Source organism: Staurois parvus, unplaced genomic scaffold (genome assembly GCF_062004578.1).
Source record: "Staurois parvus isolate SC_StPar_1 unplaced genomic scaffold, SC_StPar_1.0 ptg002475l, whole genome shotgun sequence".
Lineage (NCBI taxonomy): Eukaryota > Metazoa > Chordata > Amphibia > Anura > Ranidae > Staurois > Staurois parvus.
This window is the reverse complement of record NW_028320271.1, coordinates 108,063-125,440: the sequence shown is the minus strand read 5'-3', so window position 1 is coordinate 125,440 and position 17,378 is coordinate 108,063. Positions and strand designations below refer to the sequence as shown.

The following is a 17,378-nucleotide window of genomic DNA, read 5'->3' as shown; positions in this document are numbered from 1 at the left end:
CAGCAGCAGATCCTTCACAGCATCAAAGCCATTTATTTAGTATAGGCAGAGATAAGACAACTCCAGAAGAGCAGAACTCAGGGTTCCCCTCAGGACAGAAACGCGTAAACTGCTCTTCTGGATTTATTATCTCTGCCTATAATAAATGGGTTTGATGCTGCGAAGGATCCGAAATGCTGACTGTTACAGATCCTCATTACTGGCTTGTGGAGTCAGCTGACCGGTTACCGGAGGACCGTCTGTCCCACTGATCGGATACGGGAGGACCGTCTGTCCCGCTGATAGGTTACCGGAGGACCATCTTTCCCGCTGATCGGTTACCGGAGGACCGCCTTTCCCGCTGATCGGTTACGGGAGGACCGTCTTTCCCGCTGATCGGTTACGGGAGGACCGTCTTTCCCGCTGATCGGTTACGGGAGGACCGTCTTTCCCGCTGATCGGTTACCGGAGGACCGTCTTTCCCGCTGATCGGTTACCGGAGGACCGTCTGTCCCGCTGATCGGTTACCGGAGGACCGTCTTTCCCGCTGATAGGTTACCGGAGGACCGTCTGTCCCGCTGATCGGTTACGGGAGGACCGTCTTTCCCGCTGATCGGTTACGGGAGGACCGTCTTTCCCGCTGATCGGTTACGGGAGGACCGTCTTTCCCGCTGATCGGTTACCGGAGGACCGTCTGTCCCGCTGATCGGTTACCGGAGGACCGTCTTTCCCGCTGATCGGTTACCGGAGGACCGTCTGTCCCGCTGATCGGTTACCGGAGGACCGTCTTTCCCGCTGATAGGTTACCGGAGGACCGTCTGTCCCGCTGATAGGTTACCGGAGGACCGTCTGTCCCGCTGATAGGTTACCGGAGGACCGTCTGTCCCGCTGATAGGTTACCGGAGGACCGTCTTTCCCGCTGATCGGTTACGGGAGGACCGCCTTTCCCGCCGATCGGTTCCCGGAGGACCGTCTTTCCCGCCGATCGGTTACCAGTTTATATATATATTGGACAGCAATGTGTTTGTTTTTGTTTCTTGAAAAAGCTACTTTAAACAAAAAGAACCGCGCTCACTTTCTCACTTCATATTTCCAAGGAAAACACAGCATTTCATTTATCATGTATTTATTTGAAAAATATCAGAAATCTCTGCAATTGTGTAGTAGTCTCAGTAAAATGTATTATTAAAAAAATGAAAGAAATGTATGGCAGTCGCCCCGACACCTTCGCCCCTCTAGCTCCCTCTGTAGGTGAAGGAATGTATGGCAGTCGCCCCAACACCTTCGCCCCTCTAGCTCCCTCTGTAGGTGAAGGAATGAATGGCAGTCGCCCCGACACCTTCGCCCCTCTAGCTCCCTCTGTAGGTGGAATAGGAATGTGGGGTGATCAGGAGAGGCACGTGATATTTCTCTTTTGGGTCATTAACGTTGAAAGTAACCTGGAGGAGGATAAAAGAACCGGTCAGAGTTTACATTATCACAATATATTTTTCAATATGAATATTCTGAGAGCTGTACGGGGTTTATGGAGAGTGCAGAGTCAGGCTCACTTCTGCATCGAAGCCAATCAGCTTCTACCCTCAAGTTGTTCAGTTAAAGCGGAGCTCCACCCAAAAGGGGAAGTTTAAGGACTGTTCCCCCACTCCCCGTTAGGATTGGCACCTTTGGGGAGCGGGTACCCGTAAATGACAGGTACCCGCTCCCACGTCCGCTGACATTGCCTAGGCAATCAGAAATGGAAGTTGTCCTCCTCCCCCCTCCCTCCCCGTAATCTTGGAGATCATGTAAATTATTTTTTTCCATTTTCACTGGAACTCCGCGTTGGCAACAAAACCTGGAATCTGATTGGTTTCTATGCAGAGCTGCACCTGATTTTGCACCCTCCAGTTTTAGTAAATAACCCCCAAGGTGTCTTGTTATGCAAATTATGACAGATATTAGATGATTTCACTCTGGTTCGTCCAATCCCGCACCACCCTATTGGTCACTAAATGTCATCGATGGCTCACTGGCCAATAGAGGGGTCCAGAAGGAACCTACACTGATCAGCTATAACATTCTGACCACTGACAGGTAAAGTGAATGACATTGCTCATCTGGTTACAATGGCATCTGAAAGTGGGCGGGATATATTAGGCAGCAAGTGAACATGTTGTCCCCGAAGTTGACATGTTGAAGCAGAAGAAAATGGCCATCGCAGTTTGTTGTGTATGGGGCTGTGTAGCTGCAGACCGGTCATGGTCTCCATGCTGACCCGTGTCTACAGCCAGAAGTGTCTACAATGGGCAGCTGAGCATCAGAACTGGACCACGGAGCAATGAAAGAAGGTGGCTGGTCTGATGAATGACGTTTTCTGTTCCATCATGTGGATGGCGGGGTGGTTGTGTGTCACTTACCTGGGGAAGAGATGGCACCAGGATGCAGTATGGGAAGAAGACAAGCCAGCAGAGGCAGTGTGATGTTTTGGGCAATGTTCTGCTGGGAAACCTTGGCTCTTCCATTCATGTGGATGTTACTTGACACGTACCACCTACCTAAACGTTGTTGGTGACCAAGTGCACCCCTTCATGGAAACGGTATTCCGTGAGGGCAGTGGCCTCTTTCAGCAAGATAATACGCCCTGCCGCATGGCAAAAATGGTTCAAGAATGGTTTGAGGAACACGAGTTGGAGATGTTGACTCGGCCTCCAAATTCTCTAGTTCACCATCCAATCGAGCATCTGTGGAATGTGCCAGAAAAGCAAGACTGATCCATGGAGGCCCCGCCCCCCAGCTTACAGGACTTAAAGGATCTGCTACTGACGGCTTGGTGCCGATACCACAGCATACCTTCAGAGGTCTAGTGGAGTCCATGCCTAGAAGGGTCAGGAAAGGGGGACCTACTCACAATTAGGTGGCTCTGGGTGATGGGTGTATAACATGACCATCCAAGGTCTGGTGGACCTCTCGATGTCAGTGTAGGCTTTGGGGCCACACTCTGGGAGTAGATTTACCATCTTCGAAAAGGTACATTTTAGATGAAACCTACGAGGTTTCTACCAATGAGTGTCAGCTGATGGACGTCTCCCCTGGGCATCTTCCAGCTCTAGAGCAGTGAGTAACGGTGTGGCTCCATACCCTGTGACATGGCTGCCCTGGAGCTAGCAGCTCTCGCCTGGAAGGATGGCCAGTGCGGGATAACAGCCTTCCAGAAGGATATTTGGGTTGGTTAGAATTAAATCCCTACTGAGTGCTCAGATGTGCCTTGCAAAGAAATGTCCATCATGCTGGGAAATCTCTTCATTCAGCAGGGTTCCTCCTAACCAATGTAAAGTGATTGTTTCACCGGGCAGAGTCTAGGCCAGCAATGGGCAAACTACGGCCCGGCGGACCTTTTAATCCGGCCCGCGGAGCGTGGCAAACATTGGCTGTCAGGATGTAGGCGGGGCAGCGTGACAAACTCCTCTCCTCTCACAGTCCGCCCTGAAGACCGGAACGGCGCGGGAACACGGCGAGAGGAACGCGCGGAGCAAAGGTAAGTGAATTGACACAATAAGGGGGATGAATTACTATGGGGGATGAATTACTATGGGGGATGAATTACTATGGGGGATGAATTACTATGGGGGATGAATTACTATATGGGGGATGAATTACTATATGGGGGATGAATTACTATGGGGAATGAATTACTATGGGGGATGAATTACTATATGGGGGATGAATTACTATGGGGGATGAATTACTATATGGGGGGATGAATTACTATATGGGGGGATGAATTACTATATGGGGGATGAATTACTATGGGGGATGAATTACTATAGGGGGGATGAATTACTATGGGGGATGAATTACTATATGGGGAATGAATTACTATGGGGGATGAATTACTATGGGGAATGAATTACTATATGGGGGATGAATTAACTATATGGGGGATGAATTACTATATGGGGGATGAATTACTATGGGGGATGAATTAACTATATGGGGGATGAATTACTATATGGGGGATGAATTACTATGGGGGATGAATTACTATAGGGGGGATGAATTACTATGGGGGATGAATTACTATGGGGGATGAATTACTATAGGGGGGATGAATTACTATGGGGAATGAATTACTATGGGGGATGAATTACTATATGGGGGATGAATTACTATATGGGGGGATGAATTACTATATGGGGGGATGAATTACTATATGGGGGATGAATTACTATGGGGGATGAATTACTATATGGGGGATGAATTACTATGGGGAATGAATTACTATGGGGGATGAATTACTATATGGGGGATGAATTACTATGGGGGATGAATTACTATGGGGAATGAATTACTATGGGGAATGAATTACTATATGGGGGGATGAATTACTATATGGGGGGATGAATTACTATATGGGGGATGAATTACTATGGGGGATGAATTACTATGGGGGATGAATTACTATAGGGGGGATGAATTACTATGGGGGATGAATTACTATATGGGGGATGAATTACTATATGGGGAATGAATTACTATGGGGGATGAATTACTATGGGGAATGAATTACTATATGGGGGATGAATTAACTATATGGGGGATGAATTACTATATGGGGGATGAATTACTATGGGGGATGAATTAACTATATGGGGGATGAATTACTATATGGGGGATGAATTACTATGGGGGATGAATTACTATAGGGGGGATGAATTACTATAGGGGGGATGAATAACTATATGGGGGATGAATTACTATAGGGGGGATGAATTACTATAGGGGGGATGAATTACTATATGGGGGATGAATTACTATGGGGGATGAATTACTATATGGGGGATGAATTACTATATGGGGAATGAATTACTATGGGGGATGAATTACTATGGGGGATGAATTACTATGGGGGATGAATTACTATATGGGGGATGAATTACTATGGGGGATGAATTACTATAGGGGGGATGAATTACTATAGGGGGGATGAATTACTATAGGGGGGATGAATTACTATGGGGGATGAATTACTATATGGGGAATGAATTACTATATGGGGGATGAATTACTATGGGGGATGAATTACTATATGGGGGATGAATTACTATATGGGGGATGAATTACTATGGGGGATGAATTACTATAGGGGGGATGAATTACTATAGGGGGGATGAATTACTATAGGGGGGATGAATTACTATGGGGGATGAATTACTATATGGGGAATGAATAACTATATGGGGGATGAATTACTATGGGGGATGAATTACTATATGGGGGATGAATTACTATATGGGGGATGAATTACTATATGGGGGATGAATTACTATGGGGGATGAATTACTATAGGGGGGATGAATTACTATAGGGGGGATGAATTACTATAGGGGGGATGAATTACTATGGGGGATGAATTACTATAGGGGGGATGAATTACTATGGGGGATGAATTACTATAGGGGGGATGAATTACTATATGGGGGATGAATTACTATGGGGGATGAATTACTATGGGGGATGAATTACTATATGGGGGATGAATTACTATGGGGGATGAATTACTATATGGGGGATGAATTACTATTTGGGGGATGAATTACTATGGGGGATGAATTACTATGGGGGATGAATTACTATATGGGGGATGAATTACTATGGGGGATGAATTACTATGGGGGATGAATTACTATAGGGGGGATGAATTACTATAGGGGGGATGAATTACTATATGGGGGATGAATTACTATATGGGGAATGAATTACTATATGGTGGATGAATTACTATAGGGGGGATGAATTACTATAGGGGGGATGAATTACTATAGGGGGGATGAATTACTATGGGGGATGAATTACTATAGGGGGATGAATTACTATGGGGGATGAATTACTATAGGGGGGATGAATTACTATATGGGGGATGAATTACTATGGGGGATGAATTACTATGGGGGATGAATTACTATAGGGGGGATGAATTACTATATGGGGGATGAATTACTATAGGGGGGATGAATTACTATGGGGGATGAATTACTATATGGGGGATGAATTACTATAGGGGGGATGAATTACTATGGGGGATGAATTACTATGGGGGATGAATTACTATATGGGGGATGAATTACTATGGGGGATGAATTACTATATGGGGGATGAATTACTATGGGGGATGAATTACTATATGGGGGATGAATTACTATAGGGGGGATGAATTACTATAGGGGGGATGAATTACTATGGGGGATGAATTACTATGGGGGGATGAATTACTATAGGGGGGATGAATTACTGTGGGGGATGAATTACTGTGGGGGATGAATTACTATATGGGGGATGAATTACTATGGGGGATGAATTACTATATGGGGGATGAATTACTATGGGGGATGAATTACTATGGGGGATGAATTACTATGGGGGATGAATTACTATGGGGGATGAATTACTATATGGGGGATGAATTACTACGGGGGATGAATTACTATATGGGGGATGAATTACTATATGGGGGATGAATTACTATATGGGGGATGAATTACTATGGGGGATGAATTACTATGGGGGATGAATTACTATATGGGGGATGAATTACTATATGGGGGATGAATTACTATGGGGGATGAATTACTATATGGGGGATGAATTACTATGGGGGATGAATTACTATATGGGGGATGAATTACTATATGGGGGATGAATTACTATAGGGGGGATGAATTACTATGGGGGATGAATTACTATATGGGGGATAAATTACTATGGGGGATGAATTACTATATGGGGGATTAATTACTATGCTTACTATGGGGGAATATTACTATACTTACTATGGATGGCATGGTAGTGGCTGGGCCGGCCAGCAGCTAGTCCGGCCCCCGGGTCCAATATATGAACCCATTGCGGCCCTCAAGTCAAAAAGTTTGCCCACCCCTGATCTAGGCCATGCGTGATTCCGCAGACCTGTCCATGTAAACCATTCCTGCCCCCCCCCTCCTCTGATAGAACATTGCAGAATTGGAGGAATGCCGCCAAATACCACACAAGCCCTAGATTGCCTTCTGCAGACATCATGTACATGGGGAGGTCTATGAAATGACAGAACGCCTCTTCTAGAACCCGATTCAAGAAAACTACTGCCGGAAGCATCCAATCAGAACCCTCCTTTTTTCACAAGTCGGTGAAATCTAACATCTGGTTGGGTGCTATTGGCCACAAGGACAGTTCTCAATGAAGAGACTTTTCTACGTAACGAGAGATACCTCTACAGACGGGTGGAAGGCCTCCATTTGTAACTGCTTCCAGTATTCGGCGGTATCGAAGCGCAGCTGGAAGGTCCCGGCTGTCAGAGGTTCTCCGCGTAGAAGCCCCGGGCAGCGGCCGTCCTGGTCGGTGACACTAAGAAACACATTGAAAGCCAAATCAGTCAAAGTGGAATTCTGCTTCGTCTTACTGAAGATAGTTCTCAGCACGCTCACCTTCTAAAAATTCTTCCTGCGCTCAATGAAACACCCTACTTCAGGTTCTATCCTGCTGCTGTGCAATGTGGTCAACACAAATTGTGAAAAATAAAAATAAACAGCGCAAACATAGACCTCTACATCAAATCAACATACAAAGTGCAAACATATATAAAAAATTAATAATTCATTGAATAAATAGTGAAGTCCATCAAAATTAATAAACCAAAGTTCAAAAAATCTCAAAAATGTATTATGTGCAAAAAGAAATTTTCAAATTCTTCTTCTATTATAAAGAAACTTCCACCTTCCACCCGTGAAAACCAACATCAAATGCACTCACCAGATATAGGTGAATGAAACGCCTTTAAGGAATTTATGGGCTCCTAAACCCTCTTTCGTATCCACTCTGTAGAGGTCTATGTTTGCGCTGTTTATTTTTATTTTTCACGCTCACCTTCTGCCCGGCAAGCTCACCTTCTACACAGCAAGCTCACCTTCTGCCCGGCACGCTCACCTTCTACATGGCCCACTCACCTTCTGCCCGGCACGCTCACCTTCTACTTGGCATGCTCACCTTCTTCTTGGCAAACTTACCATCTGCCTGGCACGCTCACCTTCTACACGGTATGCTCACCTTCTACATGGCACACTCACCTTCTACGCGGCTCGCTCACCTTCTACGCGGCACGCTCACCTTCTACGCGGCACGCTCACCTTCTACGCGGCACGCTCACCTTCTACGCGGCACGCTCACCTTCTACGCGGCACGCTCACCTTCTACGCGGCACGCTCACCTTCTACACGGCACGCTCACCTTCTACGCGGCACGCTCACCTTCTACGCGGCACGCTCACCTTCTTCTTGGCAAACTTACCATCTGCCTGGCAAGCTCACCTTCTACACAGCAGCTCACCTTCTCCCCATCACGCTCACCTTCTACACGGTATGCTCACCTTTTGCCCGGCACGCTCACCTTCTACCCGGCATGCTCATCTTTTGCCCGGTACGCTCACCTTCTACCCGGCACGCTCACCTTCTGCTCATTTGTTCCCATTTTGCTTCTCTGGCATGAAACTTGGACAAGGTAATTGTCAGGCCTTTAGCCGGGGTCCCCTGCGCAATATTCAGGACATGTGTGGTCAGCAGACTTGGGCTGCCCCCCGACATTTCCTTTAGAGGAGAAAACCACAGGATTGAAATCATGAAAAAATACAACCAACCATAAAACTCGATGCATTAAAGGAGCCAATCGGAGCCTTGCAGATGAAATTGTAATGTGTATGTCCAACGGAACGTTTCCTTTGATTCAATTATATAGGCAGGCCTAATGTACACGGCAACTGCGAAGTTGGACACACACGATATTGTCCCCGCCCCCCGTATATACACCATATTGCCCAAAGTATTGTCCCCGCCCCCCGTATATACACTATATTGCCCCAAGTATTGTCCCCGCCCCCCGTATATACACCATATTGTCCCAAGTATTGTCCCCGCCCCCCGTATATACACCATATTGCCCAAAGTATTGTCCCCCCCCGTATATACACCATATTGCCCCAAGTATTGTCCCCGCCCCCCGTATATACACCATATTGCCCAAAGTATTGTCCCCCCCCGTATATACACCATATTGCCCCAAGTATTGTCCCCGCCCCCCGTATATACACCATATTGCCCAAAGTATTGTCGTCCCCCCCGTATATACACTATATTGTCCCAAGTATTGTCCCCCCCCCGTATATACACTATATTGCCCCAAGAATTGTCCCCCCCCCCCCGTATATACACTATATTGTCCCAAGTATTGTCCCCCCCCCCGTATATACACTATATTGTCCCAAGTATTGTCCCCCCCCCCGTATATACACTATATTGCCCCAAGTATTGTCCCCACCCCCCCCGTATATACATTATATTCCCCAAAGTATTGGTCGGCCGCCCTTTCCACACACATGACCTTTAATGGCCCCCCCCAGTCTTAGTCCATAGGGTTCAATATTGAGTTGGCCCCGCCCTTCCCACACACATGACCTTTAATGGCCCCCCAGTCTTAGCCCGTAGGGTTCAATATTGAGTTGGCCCCGCTCTTCCCACACACATGACCTGTAATGGCCCCCCAGTCTTAGTTCGTAGGGTTCAATATTGAGTTGGCCCCGCCCTTTCCACACACATGACCTTTAATGGCCCCCCAGTCTTAGTCCGTAGGGTTCAATATTGAGTTGGCCCCGCCCTTTGCAGCTATAACAGCTTCAACTCTTCTGGGAAGGCCGTCCACAAGGTTTAGGAGGGTGTCTATGGGAAGGTTGGACCATTCTTCCAGAAGCACATTTGTCAGGTCAGGCACTGATGTCGGGGGAGGAGGCACTGATGTCGGGGGAGGAGGCCTGGCTCACAGTCTCCGCTCTAATTCATCCCAAAGGTGTTCTATGGGGTTGAGGTCAGGACTCTGTGCAGGACAGTCAAGTTCCTCCACCCCAAACTGGCTCCTCCATGTCTTTATGGACCTTGCTTTGTGCACTGGGGGGCAGTCATGTTGGAACAGGAAGGGGCCATCCCCAAACTCCTCCCACAAAGTTGGGAGCATGAAATTGTCCAGAATGTCGCCTTAAGAGTTCCCTTCACTGGAACTAGGGGGCCAAGTCCAACCCCTGAAAAATACCCCCACACCATAATCCCCCCTCTACCAAACTTTACACTTGGCACAATACAGTCAGGCAAGTACCGTTCTCCTGGCCACCGACAAACCCAGACACGCCCATCGGATTGTCAGACAGAGAAGTGTGATTGGTCACTCCAGAGAACACACCTCCCCTGCTCTAGAGTCCAGTGGTGGCGTGCTTTACACCACGGCATCTGACGCTTTGCATTGCACTTGGTGATGGAAGGCTTGGATGCAGCTGCTCGGCCATGGAAACCCATTCCATGGAGCTCTCTACGCACTGTTGTTGGGCTCATCTGAAGGCCACACCAAGTTTGGAGGTCTTTAGCTATAGACTCTGCAGACAGTTGGTGACTTCTGCGCACTGTGCGCTTCAGCATGCGCTGCCCCCGCCCTGTCATGTGACGTGGCCTACCACTTGGTGGCTGAGTGGCTGTTGTTCCCAGTGGCTTCCACTTTGTTATAATCCCACTAACAGTTGAGCGTGGAATATTTAGTAGCCAGGAAATGTCACGGATGGACTTATTGCCCAGGTGGCCACCTATCACGGGACCACGCTTGGAGTCACTGAGCTCCTGAGAGCGACCCATTCTTTCACCAATGTTTGTAGAAGCAGTCTGCGTGCCTAGGGGCTTGATTGTATACACCTGTGTCCATGGAGGGGATTGGAACACCTGAATCACATGATATGGAGGGGATTGGAACACCTGAATCACATGATATGGAGGGGATTGGAACACCTGAATCACATGATACGGAGGGGATTGGAACACCTGAATCACATGATACGGAGGGGATTGGAACACCTGAATCACATGATATGGGGGGGATTGGAACACCTGAATCACATGATATGGAGGGGATTGGAACACCTGAATCACATGATATGGAGGGGATTGGAACACCTTAATCACATGATTGGGAAGGGATTGGAACACCTGAATCACATGATATGGAGGGGATTGGAACACCTGAATCACATGATATGGAGGGGATTGGAACACCTTAATCACATGATTTGGAGGGGATTGGAACACCTGAATCACATGATATGGGGGGGATTGGAACACCTGAATCACATGATATGGAGGGGATTGGAACACCTGAATCACAGGATATGGAGGGGATTGGAACACCTGAATCACATGATATGGAGGGGGTTGGAACACCTGAATCACATGATTTGGAGGGGATTGGAACACCTGAATCACATGATTTGGAGGGGATTGGAACACCTGAATCACATGATATGGAGGGGATTGGAACACCTGAATCACATGATTTGGAGGGGATTGGAACACCTGAATCACATGATTTGGAGGGGATTGGAACACCTGAATCACATGATTTGGAGGGGATTGGAGCACCTGAATCATATGATTTGGAGGGTGGGGACAATACATTGGGCAATATAGTGTAGTTTAGCTATCAGGCAATCTGCAGCTGAGCCCCAAACCTTTCCCTCCAGCAATCGGGCTGCATAGAACTGTCTTCAGCTGCGTTCATACCTGCGTTGCTCTAACATGCGTTACATTCCACATTCACATGCATTGCACTAAGGCAGCCCTGTAATCTGAATCTTGCCCCGCCCCTTACAGGCAGCAGTTAAAGGGTAACTCAATTTTTTATTTGCTATTTTTTCCCCATAAAAGTGAATATATATAATTGCTCCAGAAGTTACATTGTAACTGAATGTTTTTAAAAATTCTCTTTCCTTTTCAATCTGCAGCTACTGCCATTTACAGTAAAATGCAATATGGCCGCCTGGAGGCGTTGTGTACACAGATGGTATACAGAGCGCCCCCCAGAGATGTCATTTTCTGCTCTGTGATTGGCTGACTGATTTTCCCAGAAGTCTGCACTAAGATACACGTCAGATTTTGGGCATCCCCTGCAACCAAAATGTCATTTTTGCTGAGGTACTCCGAAAGGGATGCAGACCCTGCCTCTTTCCTCATTAGAGCCCTGCAGGTGCAGCCGCTGATTGATGATTATAGAGTCCCTTCCATCCACACTCACGCTGCACAGGACACAGAGAAACAAACAGATATTTCTTCAGGATAACAAAAGGTCGGAATCTGCAACAAAGTTTGTTACAATCCCTGCAATGTACAGAGATCACCCGGGGGGGGGCGGGGGGGGCGGGGTTTCTTCTCGGCAAAAGTGGAGTTACTCTATAAACCAAATGAGGCTCCAAAATTCTATAAACTTTAAAGTTTTATACTGTCCAGTATTAGAGCTTTTTAATAGGCAAACAGGATATCCACCCCCAAAGTGCTCTTAGAATCCATCCCCATGCCAAGCCGTCCTGTACCTCCCCCGTACCGAGCCGTCCCTTACCTCCCCATGCCAAGCCGTCCTATACCTCCCCCGTACCGAGCCGTCCCTTACCTCCCCATGCCAAGCCGTCCTATACCTCCCCCGTACCGAGCCGTCCCTTACCTCCCCTGTGCCGAGCCGTCCCGTACATCTCCCATACCGAGCCAACCTGTACCGAGCCGCCCCATACCGATCCGTCCTGTACCTCCCCGTACCGATCCGTCCCGTACCTCCCCGTACCGATCCGTCCCGTACCTCCCCGTACCGATCCGTCCCGTACCTCCCCATGCCAAGCCGTCCTATACCTCCCCCGTACCGAGCCGTCCCTTACCTCCCCATGCCAAGCCGTCCTATACCTCCCCCGTACTGAGCCGTCCCTTACCTCCCCTGTGCCGAGCCGTCCCGTACATCTCCCATACCGAGCCAACCTGTACCGAGCCGCCCCATACCGATCCGTCCTGTACCTCCCCGTACCGATCCGTCCCGTACCTCCCCGTACCGATCCGTCCCGTACCTCCCCGTACCGAGCTGTCCCGTACCGAGCCGTCCCGTACCGAGCTGTCCCGATCCGTCCCGTACCTCCCCTTACCGATCCGTCCCGTACATCCCCGTATCGAGCCGTCCCGTACCTACCCCGTACCGAGCCGCCCTGTACCGAGCCATCCCGTACCGAGCTGTCCCGTACCTCCCCATCCCGTACCTCCCCATACCGTGCCGTCCCGTACCTCCCTGTACCTAGCCATCCTATAAATCCCCGTACCGAGCCGTCCCGTACATCCCCCATACCGAGCCGTCCCGTACATCCCCCATACTGAGCCGTCCCGTACATCCCCCATACCGAGCCGTCCCGTACATCCCCCATACCGAGCCGTCCCGTACATCCCCCATACCGAGCCGTCCCGTACCTCCCCCGTACCGAGCCGCCCTGTACTGAGCCATCCCGTACCTCCCCGTACCGAGCTGTTCCGTTCCTCCCCGTACCTCCCTGTACCTAGCCATGCTATAAATCCTCGTACCGAGCCGTCCCGTACATCCCCATACCGAGCCGTCCCGTACATCCCCCATACCGAGCCGTCCCGTACATCCCCCTACCGAGCCGTCCCGTACATCCCCCGTACTGAGCCGTCCCGTACATCCCCGTACCGAGCCGTCCCGTACATCCCCCGTACCGAGCCGTCCCGTACATCCCCGTACCGAACCGTCCCGTACATCCCCGTACCGAGCCGTCCCGTACATCCCCGTACCGAGCCGTCCCGTACATCCCCGTACCGAGCCGTCCCGTACATCCCCGTACCGAGCCGTCCCGTATTTCCCCGTACCGAGCCGTCCCGTACATCCCCCATACCGATCCGTCCCGTACATCCCCGTACCGAGCCATCCCGTACATCCCCCATACCGATCCGTCCTGTACATCCCCGTACCGAGCCGTCCCGTACATCCCCTGTACCGATCCGTCCTGTGCATCCCCCATACCGAGCCGTCCCGTATCTCCCCGTACCGAGCCGTCCTGTACATCCCCCGTACCGAGCCATCCTGTACATCCCCCGTACCGAGCCGTCCTGTACATCCCCCATACTGAGCCCTCCTGTACATCCCCCATACCGATCCGTCCTGTACATCCCCGTACCGAGCCGTCCCGTACATCCCCTGTACCGATCCGTCCTGTGCATCCCCCATACTGAGCCGTCCCGTAAATCCCCGTACCGAGCCGTCCTGTATCTCCCCCATACCGAGCCGTCCTGTACATCCCCCGTACCGAGCCGTCCTGTACCTCCCCCGTACCGAGCCGTCCTGTACATCCCCCATACCGATCCGTCCTGTACATCCCCCATACCGATCCGTCCTGTACATCCCCATACCGATCCGTCCTGTACATCCCCCATACCTATCCGTCCCACATATCTTGGTTTCCTAGGCCTTCAGTGCGCCTACTTTAGTCCGCTACAGCGATCTGTAATGACATTTCCCTGGCTGAGCTCCAGGCAGCGTCCATCCAGAGGAGACATTTCCTGCCTGTAGATGACAACGCGTTGCTGGAATACTCCCATGCTGGGTGGGATGTACAACGCTCAGCTATTCCCGGAGGATCACCGCAGTACCAGCTGCCAGTTATAGACTGCCAGTTACCTGTCTCCTCTGCAGGTGCAGCTCGATTCGCTGCAGCCGGGATCCGCTCATCGGAAGAGCTGACCGGGTCACAATTTGGACCTTAGTACTCCGTGGGTCATGTGACGGCGAGTCCTGGTTAACTTTTACCAGTGTGCAGGCTTCCCAGTCCCCGAGCACAGTGACCCCTGACCCCTGACCACGCCTGACCAATCAGTGATCCCGGGAATGAACAAGGAAAGTAAAAAAAAAAGGTTTCCATTCATTCAGCATTCTTTACATGTCGGCACAGATGGCGCAATATTCCAGCGTAATATATATATATATCTCGCAATTTCTGAATATAAAACCCAAAATCCAGACAAAGTGTTGCTGCAAAGAAGGGTCACAACTTCTCAGGTGTTCTTGCAGTGCTTTGACAGCCATTAACCCCTCCCCCTCCGGAGAATCCCCCCCCTGACCAGGCCAATGTTTGCGCTGCGGCACTGCGTTACTTTAACTGACAATTGCGCGGTCATGCAACGCTGCACCCACATGAAATTTCCGTCCTTTTTCCCCTCATTGAGCTTTCTTTCGGTGGTATTTGATCCCCTCTGCGGTTTTTTAAATTTTTGCGCTATAAACACAAAAAGACCAACAATTTTGAAAAAGAAAAAAAACAATATTTTTTACTTTTTGCTATAAAACACGTCCAGTAAAAAATTTTTAAAAATCAAATTTCATCATAAATTTCGGCAAAAATGTCTCCCGCTCCGTGTCTTCGCTAAAAAAAACCCAATACGTGTAAATTAATTGGTTTACATAAAAGTTATCGCGTCTATAAATGGCGGGATAGATATGGGGATTTAAATTTTATTATACTAGTAATGGCAGCGATCAGTGACTTATAGCGCGACTGCGGCGGGCATTCTGACATTGGGGGGGGGGGGACTGACGGTGTCACTGACATCCCCAGTGACACCAATACAGTGATCAGTGCTAATAAAAAGCCCGGACACTGTACTAATGGAACTGAGCAGGAAGGGGTTAATGTGGGGGGCGAACAAAGGGTTACCTGTGTGTTTTGTGTATTTCACTGTACGCATGCTGCTATGCAGAGCCATACAAAGTAGCATGCCGGAGCTGACGGGAGAGACCTGTGTTGTTTATATACAGACCTCTCCCCTGTCACTGTTTCTCGGCGATCGCCGGGTGCCGGTGGGGAATCTCTGGCCGGGACCCAGTTATTGACAGCTGTATCCACCAATGGCAGCGCAGGTAGGGCGGCATGTGCACCCCCTACCAGGAAATGTAAATTCACATATATATATATAAATGATTTTGCGCAGCCCTGGCAGTAGTTCTGCTATAATGCGGTCAGGAAGTGGTTAAGGGCAAAGTGGGGGTGTCTGGATCAAGCCCCCCTAACCTAGGCTACCTGTAGCCCCTTGTAGTTCCCTTAGATGAGTGACTGATCTGCAGCCTAGCCTTGCATTCCTGTGTCCTTCATTGCTGGCGGGGCGGCGCGGTGCTGCACAGGAGCCTTAGTTCGCTGTGAAGGAAATGCCACCTCCCTGCAGGAGTTGCATTTCCCAGCTTCTCTGATCCGTCACCTGGACAGAAAGGTCCCTTTAACACGAACGTTCTGATTGGGTCCGCCTCCCGTATTTCAGGCAGACCCGATCGGAACCTCTGTTCTCCTCTATGGAGCAATGTCCGTTCACACCCGCTGACATCCAATCCGATCCGATCCGACAAAAAGACACGGATGGGGATCAGACCGTCCATCTGACCGCATAGAGGACAGCAGGCTGTGCCCGTGTCTGCTCTGCAGCAGCGGAGCGGACAAGGACCTGTCATCCGCTTGCTCAGCGGGGATCAGCAGAGAGATCCCCCGAAGAGCAAGCGGTTCCGCTGACGGGTCCGCTCCGTGTGAAAGGGCCCAAAGTGAGAGGAAGTTTCCCAAATTGAAACGCCCATTAAAACTGAGCTCCAGGAAAATGAAAACTACAATCCTGACGGCTCCCCCAAGCTCCTGTATTGGTAGGAGGAGAGTGGGGGGGGGGGGGGGCGGTGCTCCGGCTGCAACGCTCGCTGAGGAATGTATCAAGACAGATCCAGACACTTCTTCATGGACAGTCTTAGTACATCACGGACATAATGTGATCCATAACCTGACGCGTTTCGGCCAAAGCCTTCCTCAAAGCATCTCTTTGCCAAAACGCGTCGGATTTATGGATCACATTATGTCGGTGATGTACTAAGACTGTCCGTGAAGACGTCATCGAGCTGCCGGCTCTGTCTTTATACCACATTAAACATACTCCCTTGGAGCGGAGCCGCATCTCCTCGGCACCGGCTAAATTATTAGTAGTAGTACAGGTTCAGGCGCACCTCAGTTTATGAATTTAATGCGTTCTGCGGGACGTTTCGTATTGCAAAAAATTCGTAAACCGAAACGCGGTTTCTAATAGGAATGCATTGAAAACCAATTAATCCGTTCTGGAGGTCAGAAAAAAGTACAAAAAATGTCTTTTCTCTGTTCAAAACTCTTATAAAGTGCACTTTAAAGGCATAAATACTGTCCAGGGACATCATTAAAAATTTATTTGTAAATGCATTGAAAACCGATTCATCCGTTCGTATTACAAAAAAAATGTGTATTTTATTCTCAAAGGATTTTCATTCTTAAACCAAAAATGATGTTAACCGCGGCGTCCGTAAACTATGGTACACCTGTACTTATAGAGCCATCAAATTACACAGCACTGTACATATATATTGTACATTCACATCAGTCCCCGCCCCCGAGGAGCGTACAATCTAACGTCCCTAACTCACATCTATACATACACATACTAGAGCCAAGTTAGGCAGAGCCCCTGTTTAGTGTA

General features: G+C 49.1%; 1 protein-coding gene across 1 annotated transcript; it reads right to left on the bottom strand.

Annotated features, from left to right (window-relative positions):
- Positions 1-1,088: 1,088 nt before the first annotated feature.
- Positions 1,089-14,656, bottom strand: LOC149430746 (5-hydroxyisourate hydrolase-like). The gene is made up of 4 exons (XM_089666028.1): positions 14,527-14,656; positions 8,452-8,588; positions 7,218-7,353; positions 1,089-1,418 (listed from the first exon to the last, which is right to left on the bottom strand). The coding sequence occupies exons 1-4, from the start codon at positions 14,575-14,577 to the stop codon at positions 1,329-1,331; spliced, it is 414 nt and encodes a 137-aa protein (XP_089522154.1). The 5' UTR covers positions 14,578-14,656; the 3' UTR covers positions 1,089-1,328.
- Between the last annotated feature and the right edge of the window lie 2,722 nt (positions 14,657-17,378).

Bases quoted from the DNA above. Each gene is read 5' to 3' on its own strand.
- LOC149430746 (XM_089666028.1), bottom strand. From the start codon at position 14,577: ATGAGCGGATCCCGGCTGCAGCGAATCGAGCTGCACCTGCAGAGGAGA. The intron at 8,589-14,526 runs GTAACTGGCAGT...TCTCCTCTAAAG, and splicing joins TGCACCTGCAGAGGAGACAG to GAAATGTCGGGGGGCAGCCC. The intron at 7,354-8,451 runs GTGAGCGTGCCG...TGTGTTTCTTAG, and splicing joins TGGGAACAAATGAGCAGAAG to TGTCACCGACCAGGACGGCC.